At 41.1% G+C, this 17138-nt stretch overlaps 1 protein-coding gene across 2 annotated transcripts in view; it reads right to left on the minus strand.

Annotated features, from left to right (window-relative positions):
- LOC117512618 (protein bicaudal D homolog 2-like) overlaps nucleotides 1-17138 on the minus strand; it is a 97374-nt gene that overhangs the window by 36011 nt on the left and 44225 nt on the right. For both annotated transcript variants that reach the window (XM_034172761.1, XM_034172759.1), the window contains exon 2: nucleotides 11548-11760. In XM_034172761.1, the coding sequence (XP_034028652.1) occupies nucleotides 11548-11760 (213 nt within the window). The remainder of the gene's footprint in view (nucleotides 1-11547; nucleotides 11761-17138) is intronic.

Raw genomic sequence — 17138 nt, forward strand, 5'->3', positions numbered from 1 at the left:
TTGAGAGTGTTTACACACAAGATAAAAGTGCGAAAGTGTTCATGCCTGATTGAGAAAGTGTATAAACTGTGTAGTGAGGGGTTTTACAGCTTTGAAACGTCTATAATAATTGTAAAAAATAACGCTGACTATGTCGCGGTTTCGTGTATTACGGGCTATTTTTTAGAAAGTAACTCCAGCGATTAATGAGGGACCACTGTAACACTTTATTGATTATATACTACAAAACAATTGATATGACGACCGCGTTTGACGCTCTATTGGCACGCGTTGTGATTGGTGGAGTTCTTTTTCATTGCTGTCTTCCCGGCTTCCATGTCATAAAATGAGGGTGTGTCTGAAGCGGAGTCTGAATATTTATGGGCGTGTTTATTATAATTACGATCATTTCCACACGCCGCATTTATCAAGATCACGTCAGGCGTATGCCAGAAATGGGTAGGTGCGCACTGCTTGATACATGTCACGGCGACTTTGGTGTATTTCAAGTTTACGCCGTAAATTTACGCCACAAGTGCGCAACATTGATACATGAGGCCCACTGAGTGGAAATACTGTAGCACATACTTCTTAGATAGTCTGTACACACGATTAACCACACAGGAAGCCATATAATCACAAGTATGTTTAATAAAATGCTCAGAAAGTACAAACACAATAGACTCCACAGCAGCTAGTAGCCACTGCTAGCAGTAGCCTTGGCTAGCCGAGTCCTGGATATGGCTCACCAGCACACAGCGCTGTTATTTATTTGTGCTTTAAAGTTGGGGCTTTTAAACAAGGTGGTCTATGGGGAGTGACCATTTGAGATTTGCATAATATGACACTTCTGCATTGGCTTCATTTCTTAGCACCAGATGTTGCTGCTTGATTAAAACTATCTAATTAAAGAAGGGACTTTTGTTCAGCTCTGCTTAAAGATCTCTTGTGACTGTGTACTCTAGAAAGCACTATCCCACACATCAATGAAGAAGATAAAAAACATTAAATATCCAGTGGGCTCTGCTTAACCTCATGGTCACGTCAAACCATGTTAAATCCAACTCTACTCTCCGGATTACCTTCAGGAGACAGGTGAATTGAATCACAGATGCAGTTCAGATACCCCTCTTTCCAGGATAACTTTAGACAGGGCACAGAAATAATGAAGCTCTGGGCCGCCTGCTGCTGTCGACAATGTGAACAAAAGTGGATCTGCTTTTATCCTCCTTTTTGCTGCAAGCGACTGTCATTCTCTATAACTTATCCAGACTCCATTAGGAAGGGAAAACAGTCAAGGTCACACTTTTCAATGAGGCAATTGAAAACTAAAAAGGGGAAAGAACCTTGTGGGTCTGTGAATAATGGTACTCTGCAAAGTGTTTGCTGAAAAGCCCACAAGGGGGACAGGATGCATGCATGCACTTAACAGTGAATTTGGGATTTTTAGGTCATTTGGATGGGAATGTTGTGCACACTGACATGCTGGCCCACAGTGCAAAAGAGGTTTGACCACAATCTACATGAACCCTCTAAATAGTCTTCAACCTGTCATAGACGCTCCACTCTTTACTGGTCAATAAGTTGATTTGTACAATAAAGCCATGTTGACTTTTTGCAAACATTAAAGCAAAGAGTATTTGTAGGGTTTTAGACCAAATGGCAAATGGACTGCATTTATATAGCGTTTTTCCATCTGCATCAGATGCTCAAAGCGCTTTACAAATAATGCCTCACATTCACCCTGATGTGAGGGTGCTGACATAGAAAGCGCTCACTACACAATGGGAGCAACTAGGGGATTAAAGACCTTGCCCAAGGGCCCCTAGTGATTTTCCAGTCAGGCTGGGATTTGAACCAAGGATCCTCTGGTCTCAAGCCCAATGCTTAACCACTAGACCATCACCTCCCCCAAGTGAGTGAGTCACTAGGTTGTGACTCTCTGATTACACCAGATGCCGCAATGCCTAAACACTAATTGTTACCATAATTTTTAAAAAGAGTCATCAGGAGATTACATGTCTTCCCGGTGAATATCACCCAAGTACACCCTTACGCTAAATATGAATGAAAACTGGTTCTTGAGATATCGCGCTAACAAGCAAAAAGGGACAGACAGACAGTCAGATGGGCATGCCACTCAGTATATCCCCCCATATTTCATACTGGGGGATAAAAAGCATATACAGGAAATGAAAAATAATAATCTGTCCTGCAGAACTGAATCCATTTGCTTGTCATTCTGCCTTTAATATGATATATCTCACATGTTCCTCTGCCATTTCAGTAAGTCTTTCTCTCTAGTTTAAAATTTGAATCTTTGTTAGCCAAGGCTGCCGCCCCTAGACCCCAACCACCAAAAGACAGAAGGTGATCTGTTCCTGCAGTAATCTCTCAACATGTAACAAAACAGTCAACACTGACAAGCCGGAAGCCTCCAGGAGTCTTATTACATTAGCCCCACAAGAGAAAATAAGATCAGCAAACAAAGAGCACTCATTCTTCAAATCGCTATACCGCTCAATTCTGACCTTTCCATAAGAGAGATGAAGGCTCATCAACGCTATAATGACTGAAACTTGGCTCTCGGATCTCTGAAAACGTGCACTCTTATTAACAACTACAGTGACATTTCACACAGTTGGCTAAAATTCCTGCCCTTTTCCAATCTTTTAAACTCATCCCATCAGAGCATATATTGCCATGCTCTCCTCCAATGATCTGTCAGGTCTTTAATCCAACAAAATGAAAGGCCATAAAAATGGCATTTAAATTATGAGGACAGTCTAATGCTTAACAGCTCTATCTGATGTGTCAACGCGGTAGAAAAACCCCTCCGACAATCAAGTTTAACAGCTGAATGACATCCTCATTATGGTGATTAACAAAGCTCGTGAAATTATTTTGTGCCATTACTGGACACTGAGCGATGCAGATGACACTTCCAGAAGCAACCATGCAGTGAAAAACAAAGTCTGTTGGATGTACATGATTTAAATATGTACATTAGTTGCACGCGATCATAATGTGTCCTAATAACATTATGTTATTATGTTTCTAATTGAGAAACACAAGAAAATTATGCTATTTGGACACATTATGATCATGTCAAAATGTACGAGGTCTATTAGATAATAAACCGACCCTTTTATTTTTTTTTTTTAACTATATGGATTTGAATGACGTGCGATTACACCAATCAAGCTTGAACCCTCGTGCGCATGCGTGAGTTTTTTCACGCGTGTCGGTGACGTCATTTCCCTGTGGGCAGGCCTTGAGTGAGATGTGGTCCTGCCCTCTCGGCTGAATTCCTTTGTTTCACACGCTGCTCGAGACGGCGCGTGTTGCTTTATCAACATTTTTTCTGGACCTGTGAGGAATATCCGAGTGGACACTATTCGAGAAATTAAGCTGGTTTTTGGTGAAAAGTTTAACGGCTGATGAGAGATTATGGGGTGTTTCTGTTGCTGTAAGGACTTCCCACAGAGCAGGACGTCGTGCAGCGCTTCCAGGCGCCGTCGTCGGCCTGTTTCGACCTGAAATCATCCTAATTTAAGGCTTAATTCACCCAGGACGTCGTGAGAGAACAGAGAAGATTCAGAAGAGGCCGGCATGAGGACTTTATGCGGATATTCCACTGTTTAAGGACATTTTGTAATGAAAGACGTGCGCGCAAATTCGCCGAGTCATTTCTGTGACAACTCAGCAAATCTGTGTGCGCCGCGACAGGAAAAACACCTCCGTGTTGAAAACCATTTGTAAAATTCAGGCGGCTTTTGATGGCTTTCAACAAGTGAGTAACTGAGAAATTGTTTAACAGCTTGGGCATGTTCCAACTTGCCCGTTAAGGTTTCCAATGGAGGTGTTTTTCCTGTCGCGACCCCCGCGGTCGGGTCCGGCCCGACATGCGACTCTGCCCGCACGTTCTTTCATTACAAAATGTCCGTTAACAATGGAATGTCCGAATAAACTCCTCATGCCGACTTCTTCTGAAAGTTCTCTGTTCTCTGACGACTGCCTGGGTGAACAGAGCCTGAAATGTGGAAGTTTTCAACTTGAAACGGTGAGACGCTGCCGCCTCGAAGCGCAGATCGCTGTCAGGCGCCGTGGGCCGTCCTTACGGCGACACTACCAGACCAAAATCTCTCATCAGCCTTTAAATTTTTACCGAAAACCAGCTGAATTTATCGAATGGTGTCCACTCAGTTGTGCCTTACAGTTTTTAAAAAATTTTGATCAAACAAAGCAGCAGTCTCTGAGCCATTCCTAAACAATGAAAAAAACGATGAGAGGGTGGGCGACTCCTCACTCAAAGACTGCCCACAGGCGAATGACGTAACCGACAGGCGTGAAAAAACTCTCGCATGCCCATGAGGGTTCAAGCATGTCTGATGTAATCACACGTGACTCAAATCCATATGGTTTTTGAAAAAAATAATAAGGTCGGATACTTTTCTAATAGACCTCGTAAGTCATGTGGTCAAATGAAACCAACTTTTCACTAAGGTACTTATATCATGTTTCCATATACATTTCAACACGTTTTACTTTTCTTGTCCCCCCCCCTTTTTAATATTATTATATTTATGGAAATACTGGAGGAGTGGGGTACAATTAGTTATACCTAACAGCTAACGTTAGCTTATCTAGCCAGCTGTAGCACCGTTTATCGTAGCTTATAAAATAATTGGTTCTTTTCTGTTTGATAACCCACATTAATTCATACTTTTGTCCACATTTATTTTTATACGTATTTGTTATTATCGTTATTGTAGGTTTAACTACGCTATTATACTTTATACACTAATTACCGATTTGGCTTATTAACGGTTAGTTTAGCTCTTCTAAGTATAACTAGCTTATTTTGGAGGGTGGGCGACTCCTCACTCAAAGACTGCCCACAGGCGAATGATGTAACCGACAGGCGTGAAAAAACTCTCGCATGCCCACGAGGGTTCAAGCATGTCTGATGTAATCACACGTGATTCAAATCCATATGGTTTTTGAAAAAAATAATAAGGTCGGATACTTTTCTAATAGACCTCGTAAGTCATGTGGTCAAATGAAACCAACTTTTCACTAAGGTACTTATATCATGTTTCCATATACATTTCAACACGTTTTACTTTTCTTGTCCCCCCCCTTTTTAATATTATTATATTTATGGAAATACTGGAGGAGTGGGGTACAATTAGTTCTACCTAACAGCTAACGTTAGCTTATCTAGCCAGCTGTAGCACCGTTTATCGTAGCTTATAAAATAATTGGTTCTTTTCTGTTTGATAACCCACATTAATTCATACTTTTGTCCACATTTATTTTTATACGTATTTGTTATTACCGTTATTGTAGGTTTAACTACGCTATTATACTTTATACACTAATTACCGATTTGGCTTATTAACGGTTAGTTTAGCTCTTCTAAGTATAACTAGCTTATTTTCATTATTTACAATTTTATTTTACATGATGTAGATTTTTAATGATTCATCAGTTTGTGTTCTTTTTATTGATATAAACATATAGTACCTTAGTTCTTTGGTTTCCATTTCATAGCATAGAGATTATGCTTTTTATTTTCCTATAGTATGCTAGCAGAGTTACTTTAGATAGATAACAATACACATTACATCATAGCTTCTGTTTCTATAACAAAATACCATGACCAAATCTTCTCCTGTATTAATATTTAGGTTTTAATACCTACTCCTGTATATTCTATAGTACCATATTTATTGTATATGTTGTTTATTACCCTTAATATTTATTTATTTATGATGTCTTATCTTTCTTATGTCTTATTATTTTTTTTTTCTTGAGCCGCTTGGGTGGGTAGGGAGAGTTCCCATGGGATAAAAAAGCTTTTCAACCTACCATCCCTGGTTCTCAAGACCAGGCACCTAAGTGGCTCTACTCTACTCTTTTCTACTCTTCTATTTTACTCTTTCTTTTTAGATATACCTTAGTATACTAGCATAGTTCCACCTTAGAATTGGAAAATAATATATAAGATATACCTTACTGAATTTTCATGCATCCTTTTGCGGCACTCATGTGGAAAGCGTTACATTTTCAATGAGCATGAATAGAGCAGTAAATGCAAATCCACTGGCTCTGACTTGAGAATCTTCCAAAACTGAAATCACCACTGTGCACGAATAAGAGACAGACATCGCTGTGGGCACATTCCTCTCAAGACTTCAGATTGGACTTAACTGAGTCATACCTATTAGTGTGCGCCTCCTTACAATGTAATTGAGTGCGCGTAGGTTTAATCCTGTAGCCTGCACCATAACAGTGAAATACGAGTAACTGGTGCCTCCGGGTAACATGCAGCCTTAGACTATGAGAATCTTTGGATTGAGAGACTGTCTGGGAGATTCAACTGTGGTGTTAAAAAATAGCAAATTAATTGTGAATATATTATATTGTATACAGACAAAAGCCAGTTTAGACTGGGAAAAAAAGCTTTCAGGTACGTGTACCGGTTAAATGACGACAGGATTTTTTTTAAATTTGGAGTAGGGCTCAGAGATATATACACTGAACAAAAATATAAACGCAACACTTTTGTTTTTGCTCCCATTTTTCATGAGCTGAACTCAAAGATCTAAAAAATTTTCTATACACACAAAAGACCTATTTTTATCAAATATTGTTCACAAATCTGCCTAAATCTGTGTTAGTGAGCACTTCTCCTTTGCCGAGATAATCCATCCCACCTCACAGGTGTGGCCTATCAAGATGCTGATTAGACAGCATTATTATTGCACAGGTGTGCCTTAGGCTGGCCACAATAAAAGGCCACTCCGAGATGTGCAATTTTGCTTTGGGGGGGGGAGCAGAAAACCAGTCAGTATCTGGTGTGACCAGATACTGCACTCTGCCTCTCTCTCCTCCCATTTCCAACACTTTCATCACTGCTGGTAGCTCAAACAACACTTTGCGGTCAGAAATTGTGCACTTTGATATACAGGATAAAAACTGCAGATGTTTTTAATCTGATGTGTAATAGAATGGAATGTGCGTAGAATGTGAAGATATTCTAGATACCAATATTCATCTCACAACGTTATGAAGTGTTACTGTCACTGTTCTTGATACATTTCTAACTTAGGGCCCGGTCCCACTGGCGTTTAGGAGGATTTGCGTATGGCTTGCACACAAAATTGGCTCATATTCGCTTAACATTCGCAATATGCGTGAAACATGCTTGTATGAGTCGGCCGACACCCGCACACGTCCGCAATTATCCGCAGAGGCACGTTTTTACGTTACCAGGATTTTTGAGCTGCATAAAATTTTGGCTGCAGATGACATCCGCCAAACATACTCCATACATACACAATACATACACACTACATACCCAATCTATGCACTGTATATATGAACTAAAATAAGTTGCAGGGACTGCATACAAATTGGCCACGAATAAAGCATTTTTATTACGTCTGCTTTGCATCTGATTTGTGGAGGATGGAAATCAGATGCGCTGTGTTCACAGCTGGACACCGTTCTTTGTTCTACTGGCTGCCACGCGCTCTAAACTGGATGCTGCGTATATAAAATAATTATTTGTGGCAGATTAATCATTTTATTCTGCAAATTGGCTGTTGAAAATGGCTCTAATCACCTCCTGAATAACAGAGGAATCTGCAGCTGGGCCGTCGGCTAACAAGCTGCAGAAAGCATTTTGAGCTGTCTAAAAAGGTAATTATTTGACTTGTTTACATTGTCAAGGCTTGATAAAACAGTTGCATGTTTCTTCCTTCTTGTCTGCAGCTGTTACAGTATTTATTCCCGTTTATAACAGATTTAACTTCTTGTTATAATCGTTCAGACGAGCTGCGCTCTGATGCTATCCGCTGGCGTCACCACTCGCCCTGTTCACTGCTTGTTTACTCCAAACAACTTGTCCAAGTCCAGCAAATGCTCCAGAGTCTGTATTGTTGGTGTGAATAGTGATGCCGACAGCCCGAGTGCGCTTCTTTTATGACCGCAATGCAGATGCCGTGCATGCGCAACACGTGCGTGATGCATTCATAATACACCCGTAATACTGCCGTGATAATCGCAATGCGTCGGATCAGTTTCCTCACTAGATGCGTTATACAACCGTGATTGTTCATCATATATTCACTATATATTATTAATATATCCATAATCATACTGGGACATTTGTCATTTTTGGCCATTTTTGTTGCAGATGACAACGAATGCCCATAATTTGTATACTTAATTCATGCGCAATTAATCCTCTCCCCAGTGGGACAGGACCCTTATAGAGGACTTCTACAAATACATTTGATATCCAATATATAAATAAATAAATATAGTTGGAAACAAAAGGCTTCAGGCTGCAACCTAATGGTCGGTTTCACTCTGTGGCAAAACTGGCATATCAGCTCACCTCCTAATTGAGTTTAGCTATACTATCTCAGGAAAGTAGCACCGACATCACTTAAACTCAATTCACTCCTGTTATACGTTTTTGCCTCTCTAGCGGATTTTACACCTCATTCTCATCAATCCCAACTAACCCCTCCCCCTTTCCCTGCTGATGATGTTGCATTAATTTGAAACCCAGGAGACAAAGGATTCTTTCAGCATGATCAGTGCAGTCACAATGCCAGTCTCAGTGTCCAGGCTCCCTCTATTTGCCTGCCACACTGCCTTCTCCTAGCATCCACAGAAGTACCATTAGAAGGGTGTCATTATGTTCTATACACATGGTGATTTACACCTCAGCCCTTTTCATCTGGCCAATTAGGGGTGGTTCGGGCCTACAGTACTGCATCAGTCTCTGGCAGTTAATGGCACCTACAAAAAGACCACAGGCTGGCCAACAGTTACACCAGTGCTGCTCAGATACGCAGCAAATACCTTGACCCCAAAGTATTGCTTTCTGGTGACAGATTTAGTGACACAAGAGGCATCATGTCGCAGAGCTCAAGATGGCTGACAACAGGCGCTGAAGTTTACTGAGAAGGAACCCGCATTGTGCATTTCAAAACCTGAATTTGGTCTACAAATGAAACATGTCTGGTGAAACATTCCACTTTCAATCTTACACCAACTTATGTGTAAGCCTGAGTGGCACACTGACCTAATTATAGTGACAGTTGGCGCTTTCTGGAACTAAAGTCATGACTGACATTCCATTTTCAAGATATTTCACTAATCTCAGTAAGGACTGCTATGCTGCCGAAATCTGTTTAAAGCAGCAACTCAAAGCAAACAGCGCTTGTCTGCCAAAGACTATTAGACTCACACAGAAAGACACCCACCCAAATACACTGGAGATTCCACCTGCAAAACAGGCAACTCAGCTCAATCTACAAAACCCAAACAGGGAAAGATGGAGCTCCTTCAAAACAGACCAAATATTACACAAAGGAAACTGAAATACAGATGCAGTGGTCACAGTACAAACACTAGCAGCACAAATCCTCCAAATATGAAACCTGAGATTCATGCCAAAAAGTTCAAGCTTTGTCTCATCAGACCAGATAATTTTGTTTCTCATAGTCTGAGAGTCCTTCAGGTGCCTTTTGGCAAACTGCAGGCAGGCTGCCACGTGCTTTTTATTAAGGAGTGGCTTCCGTCTGCCTGCTCTATCATTAAGATCTGATTGATGGATTACTGCAAATATGGCTGTCCTTCTGGAAGGTTCTCCTCTCTCCAGAGGAATACTGGAGTTATGACCGAGTGACCACCGGTTCCTGGATCACTAAGGCCCTTCTTCCCCAGTGGCTCAGTTTAGATGGTGGCCAGCTCTAGGAAGTGTCGATGGATCAGAATTTCTTTCATTTATGGATGATGGAGGCCACTGGGTTCATTGGGACCTTCAACGCAGCAGAAATGTTTCTGCGCCCTTCCCCAGATTTGTGCCTCGAGACAATCCTGTCCCAGGGGTCAACAGACAATTCCTTTGACTTCATGTTTGGTTTGTGCTCTGACATGCACTGTCAACCGTGACCTTATATGTAGACAGGTGTGTGCCTTTTCCAAATCAACTGAATTTACCGCAGGTGGACTTCAATTAAGCTGTCAAAACATCGCAAGGATGATCAGTGGAAGCAGGATGCACCTGAGCTCAATTTTGTACTACTACTTATGTACATATGATTTCTTAGTTTTTAAAATAAATTAGCAAAAATCTAAAAAGCTTTTCACATTGTCATTATGGGGTAGTGTGTGTAGAACTTTGAGGAGAATTTTTATTTCAGCCACTTTGGAATAAGGCTGTAATAACCAAAATGTGGAAAAAGTGAAGCGCTGTGAATACTTTCTGGATGCACTATATAATGGTAGAACTATGAACACTTAAAGGTTGAGCTCCCGGTGTATCATGCAACAACACAGGACTCTAAGTGTTTAAAAAAAAATCAATTACAACTTGGTCCTTCTTTTCTTCAAGCTTCTCTACCACTTCTAATGAGCTGCTCCTTCTTGTTATTATTCTAGTCTCTATGCAGCTGTCAAGGGAGTACGGACCTTTGCATCAAAGGCCATCATCTAAAGGTGAGATCCTCTGGCTCCTCTCCTGTCAGTCTGCATTCATCGCTTTTCACTCCTTTTATGTTTCCCATTTTTCTTTGTGTCAAACCCCCTTTATCAAACCTCTGTAGAGCCCATCGGGATTTGAACCTGCACTACTTTCTCGTTAACTCGATCTCCTCAGCACCAGCTCGACGAGACAAATGCCTGCCAGGCAGTGGGCACAAAGACACGCCCGTTCACTTGACTGTACTATTGTCTCTTCTAATGAGATCAATTAGCTGTGAGTAAAAGCAAACAGCAGCAGTGAGGAGGTCAGACACTGTCTAAAGTGCAGCACTGTGGACAACGGTTTGCTTTACGGCCGTTAAGTCAAAAGCAGGAGAATGTGTTTGCTGGAATGTGCGCTGTGATTTTGGATTGGTTTCATCTTGCTAAATGATTTTGGATGACCCCAGTTCTCTATCCTCATTTAATGTTCGGTGGCTTTTTCATAGTAAAGTGCATTCATACTGGAAACAGGTTATGGCTGCTGGCAATATTCTGCAGTTAATTATTCATCCTTTGACAAAAGAAACAAATGGTTCACATGGTCTCAATGTTTTGTCACTATATATAACTCCATCCTGGATTTAAGGTGCGATAGACGACACAAGCAGCTGGAAGTTAAGCCGTTTCTTCATTCTTTCACAACACCATTACTGACTTTGAATGTCAAAACACTGCAATCACATTAAAGCTGCAGTGTGTAGGATTTAGTGCCATCTAGTGATGAGGTTGCAAACTGCACTATGCCACTGCTGGTCATGATATCATTTCATTTCGTGTGTCCTTTAAGCTCCAGACAGTATCAGTAGCATCAACAGACATATAAATTTTACTAAACAGCTTCCAGAAAACGAGAGCCAACACAGAGTTTATTTTCAGAAAACATGAATTTCGCCACGTTTTTTGTGATAACTCCTCAACAGTTATAGCTGCCCACCATTTACTCTCTTTGCAGAATTTCTGAAGCATTAGCAGGTACACACTAAAATCTAATTCTCAGTATAAGTTTCCCTCTCTTACCTCGTTCATCTCTTGGAAGATGGTGTTCAAGCGTTCATAGTCAGACTGCATGTTGATAAGGTTGTTGCGTGTCTGGCGGAGCTCGTTCTGCAGCTCCAGGACCCTCTGCTCATAGTAGGCCTCCTTACAGGCCGACTCCTGGATCAGAGACTCTTCACGGCTCTCCCCATCCGCTGCCACCTTCCTGTGGTTGGAGTAGGCTTGTCCAAAGGCCTGGAAATACACGGACAGAGGAAGAGTTGCACTTTAGACGTTTTTGTTTTGAGTGACACTCGAGAGTTTCACACGTCGCTCATAGTTTGTAGTGAAGGAACCATTTCCAAGCAGATATGTGGAAATAAAAGGGAGGAATTGTTATTGGCCACTAGCATTTAATTGGCATATCATGAAGTCTACGATGGAATCGCTGGGAGAATATTTTATACTACTTAAAATGTTTACTCATAAATGAAATTAAAAAAAAACAATTACTATTTCTTTACTAGTTTACTGTAACTGCACATCAGCTGATTCTCCCATGCGGCTCTTGCCTGGCAATCTTCAGAGCCCTCAAGAACTCCATTCGACAAACAAGAAGAAAAGGAATTTTATTCATTTATTTTTGAGTCGGAGCTCACTCTAATACCCCACCTTGTTCTAAGCTTGCTCTCGGCTTCAGATCACCTGGTGCAGCCCTGGCGCAACTCACGCCAGCCAAACTTTTCTTGATATCATGGATTACATTTTTCTGTGCTTGGGGTCAAAACTGGACATGGAGTTGCCGGTATTTCTAGTCAAAGGTGACCCTGGACCACTTGGCTGGAACACAGACTCTCAGCCCAGCACACTGTCAACTCACAATTCATTCATCCTTTTCTGCCACTTATCTGGATCGGTGACAACAGACTAAGCAGCTCAACCCATACTTCCCCATCCTCAGGCAAGTCCTGTAACTCTTCCCAGGGGAACTTGAGGCATTCCCATGCCAGGTGGGAAATATGATACCGCCAGCATGTACTTCCCCGGGGCCTCCTCCCAGTTGGACATGCCTGGAGACAACCACAGGGCTTCCTCAACAGATGCCTGAACCACCTCAGCCAGCAACTTTCAATGCGAAGAAATAGCAGCTCTACTCTAAATCCCTACTGGATAGTCGAGCTTCTCCCCCTGTCCAGCAGTGAAAGTCCAGATACCTGACAAGAGGAATCTCATTTCTGCCACTTGTATCTGCAATCTTATTCTGTTATTCATGACCATAGGTGAGGATAGGAGCATAAATCAACTGGTAAATTGAGGGTCTCGCCTTCTGGCTCAGCTCCTTCTTCACCACAACAGTCCTGTACAGAGTCCGTAAAACATCAGGCGTCACGCCAGTCTCACTCTCCAACTTACCTCCACTCATGAACAAGAACCTCAAATACTTCAACTCCTCCACCTGGGGCAATAATGCTCTGTGCAATCCTTCAATTTTGCACATTTTGTCTGACATTCCTTGAAGTACATATTCATCAGATCTCGGGGGAGCCCCCCCCCCATTGCCAACAAATAAATATATTTATTTCATTATAGTAGGGACAATGGAATCGGGGTGGGGTCTTGACACCGAAAATAGTGGCTCCATTTTGTCATGTCGCTCAGCCATCAGTGATAGATGATGAAATCGTCAAAACGCTGAATCCTACTGGTCACAAATGATGATCAGAATACGTCTGTGTAAATTACGCTTTGTGTTTCAGGACATTTTTGAGGACGTACTAATAAAACATCCCCAAATGTGGGCTTCACCTCTGACAGATAATCACTGATGCTCCATCTGGGCTGCATCATCTCCCTCCCCTACCCACAGGGCGCTGGCCTCCCCTGCATGTGCTCTGCAGCAGCTCCACAGATGGGAAAACCAGAAAAGTGGAGCAAATGTATGAGTGCCTGGGTAATCATGAGACGCTTGTACTGTAAGGCTCTTAATACCAAAGCGATCATAGCGGAGTAAAAGAAAGGTCAGCAAATAGTATTTTATTTTTTACGGACTGGGAAAAGAGGATAAAGTTTATGAAGATTAAATAAGTATAGGGGCCACGTAGGCGTCTACCTTCTGTACGGGACATTCACTGTTGACAATCTGTGAACATGCATGCACTTCAACTGTGCAGCCCTATTAACAGTGCTGCTTTACTTTTGACCTTAATGTGTTAATGGCCTGGAACAACACAGCAAAAATCCATAAAAACAGGCAGAGAGTGAGAAACCGTCACTGTGGAAGAATCCAGGCTCCAGTCATCCTTCACCAAACAGTAATTTTGTTGATTGCGGACTTCGGTTCCAATCCTCTATACACCAGCGGTCTGCTGGAAATTCTCATCTCATCTCACAGCTTGAGTGCAGATGTTAGTCTGAAATCACCTGAAGCACTCTGACTGTTTGCATTTGTGCTTCTCTCTTGACCTTGCACGTGATTGGATGCTGCAGGATTTGCCCATTTCGACTGCATATTGTATTAACCCCAGTACTTCCTTTAGAGAGAGGAAAGCCTACAAACTTGTTTTAGTTGAACTGACCTACTTGCAGCAGTCTAACTGATATGAGATTGTGCCAAACTAGCTTAATGGGTTACAGATGATCTGTGATACATGCCTCTCGTGCATGTTGGCTGTGTATCTTTCAAGGAAAGAATCCAGAGGCAACAGGGCTGACCAGACAAAAACTGCATTATTTACAAGCAGGAACAGCCTGTTTGAAATGGTGTCAACTGTACTATTATGCAGAATCTTCATCTATGTTATTTTGAAAGCTTATTAAGTGTAATGTAGGTCAGTGGGATAAAGAGTTGGGCTGCCAATATGTAGAGATGAATCTGAACCGCAGACAGGCTACCTTTCGGTATACTTGGACAAGACACTTTATCTGCTTTGTTTCAGTCCACCCAGCTATAAATGGATACTGGACTCAGCTACGCATGTAATCTGCAAAGGGGTGGCATCCTGTCCAGGGGTCACAGACTCTCATCCACATCACTCTATGGAATTTGGGGATATGCACCAGCACCAGTGGGTGCATATCATATACCTATAAATGATAAATGTATGGTTTTCTGAAGGGTGTAAAAAGCCATATTCATTGGTGAACAACTTGATAACGATTTTATCATATACAGTGGTCCCTCGTTTATCGCGGGAGTTACGTTCTAAAAATAACCCGTGATAGGCGAAATCCGCGAAGTAGTCTGCGTTATTTTTTACAATTATTATAGATGTTTTAAGGCTGTAAAACCCCTCACTACACACTTTATACACTTTTCTCAAACAGGCATTAACATTTTCTCCTTTTCTCTCCTGTGTAAACACTCAAAGTTCAAACCTTAGTAGAAAAAAAATTGAATGTTTTACTATAAATAATTATGATGGCTTTTAGAACTAACAAATTTAATTTTAACGATCAACCTACGAGGTTGGACACGTAAGAAATTATTAATAGTGACTCCCCAGTATTTCACAGTTCCTCTGACCGCGCCTCTTTGTCATGGCGCCACTCCGCTGTCCGGATTGGCTGATTACGCGGGTGGTATGAAAAATATTACCCGTCCGCGAAAAGGGTGTATTGCTATTTATTCTTTAGTGTTTTATCCAATCATATTGGCGTATCATTTATAGGTATATGATAATGTACAATACCATATTCTTACACCCCTATATATGGGCTATATGATTGTGACAATAGAGCATAAAGAGCATGTTTGAAATGGTGCCAACTTTTGAAATTTCAAAGGGTCACTGTCCACATTATTGCTCACACGGCATCGTGATCGAGTTTAAAAAAAGGCACTGGAGGAGGGCATGCACAACATATTATTTTTGGACTACAATGACATTGTTTCATGACTGCTGGTGATGTGATCGTAAATTTTGGATCACTTCTCAAGCCCTATTGGTTGAGGAGATATAATGAAAAATATTATTTAAAGCATTTTGACATTACATCAAGATATTTTTCTGATGTTATAATTTCATTGATTTCATTTGATTACAAAATGATTTACTGACTGGAATAGGCTTTACATTACTTCTCCAGCCCAAATGATTGCTGAGACACCCTGGGAAATGTGTTGCAGGGTAAAAAGACAGAAATCACAACAGTTTCCTGAAAATATGTTGCTCTGTGATAACTACAAACATTTTCACTCAGTTCAACAAAACTCTGAGTGAGAGAACTTGCATTAAGTGGAGTAAAATCCGCTTAAAACAAGAGAAACATCCAGCATTCACTGAGAGAAACAATTTCATAATCTAGTGTTACATTAGCTACTTACAATAGCCAGTGTGACTTTCAAAACAAAACTAATATTAAATAAACAAGGTAAGAACTTTATTTTAACTTGAAAGAATAAGCTACACTCAAACATCCCCCAACAACTTGATCGATCCCCGACATCAATCAGCAACAGACTGGATTTAATTAAAAATAGCATTAAATCGGAAAAACTAAAGAAAAGAAAATGGGGAATCCCATCATTATAGTCATGATGGACAGTGGATAATGAAGAGAAACCAATCAATGCAGTGACTTTAAACACAGAGCCCCCCAGCCAAAACCTGCTGACCAAGCCCCTTTAATTTAAGCTCCCCAAGCGTGGCCTTAGGCTACTTTTATTGGAGGGTAAACTGGGGACACATACAACAACAAAGCCTATAATCTGACTGTGATCCCTCAACCCAATTTATAATTTGTCTTTAGCGTTCCATATGTTGCATTTTCTATGATAAACGTGACGGTGGATTACTAAACAGTTGTAAAGCTAATCAGAAGTCTTTGGACATTGGTACTCAATCTGTGCTGTGTTTCCTCATAGATTTTGACTACAATTAACACACTATAAAGAGTTAATAATTTACCCCCCCCCCCCCCCCCCAAAAAAAAAAACAACTAAAAAAACAACCTGAATGCCTTATTCCAGTTGATTGCTTTAGGGATGAGGTCATGAAGACTCATGCTGGGATCTGAGTCGTCACGCTGCTGTTGCAGAGAACAAAGTACACAGTCAGAGTGATCAAATCATCACATGATGGAAGAGATGATAAAGTGAAACTCGACCTCTGATCTTTAATACTTCTCTTTTCTTAATGCCTCAGACAAAAATATTTAATTACTTCCTCATATATTTCTCATATCATACAGTCATAAGATTAACCACCAGTGTATTAATTTGGACTCGTGTGTGGAAGCTTAAATGCCGGTATGTTGCTACGATTTGTGTTTTCAGTAGGAAGCATCTTTACGTTGGTATACTGGTTTCTCAGGTAACATGGTTTAATTTTACTCCCCAGGTATTTAGCACCATCAACTGAATGTTTATCCTTCATCAAAAGACATGTTGCTACAACAGAGCATTCTTCAACTGTGGAGTCTTTGATATAACAAAGATTACTTGTGTTTTTGCACACAAAGCATGTTGGGGCATGATATGATTACTGCCGTGGCCTCTAAGAGACGGCCTGCAGGGGCAAAGGCTGCTACATAGAAGATAATGAGGACTGGATGGTAACGCGGCCATGTAAGAAATGTGATTATACATTTACAAAGGAGCACAGTAAAGTTAAAAATTTCTATAGCGCCAGTCA

The sequence above is a fragment of the Thalassophryne amazonica genome, chromosome 6 (assembly GCF_902500255.1).
Source record: "Thalassophryne amazonica chromosome 6, fThaAma1.1, whole genome shotgun sequence".
In the NCBI taxonomy this organism is placed as follows: domain Eukaryota; kingdom Metazoa; phylum Chordata; class Actinopteri; order Batrachoidiformes; family Batrachoididae; genus Thalassophryne; species Thalassophryne amazonica.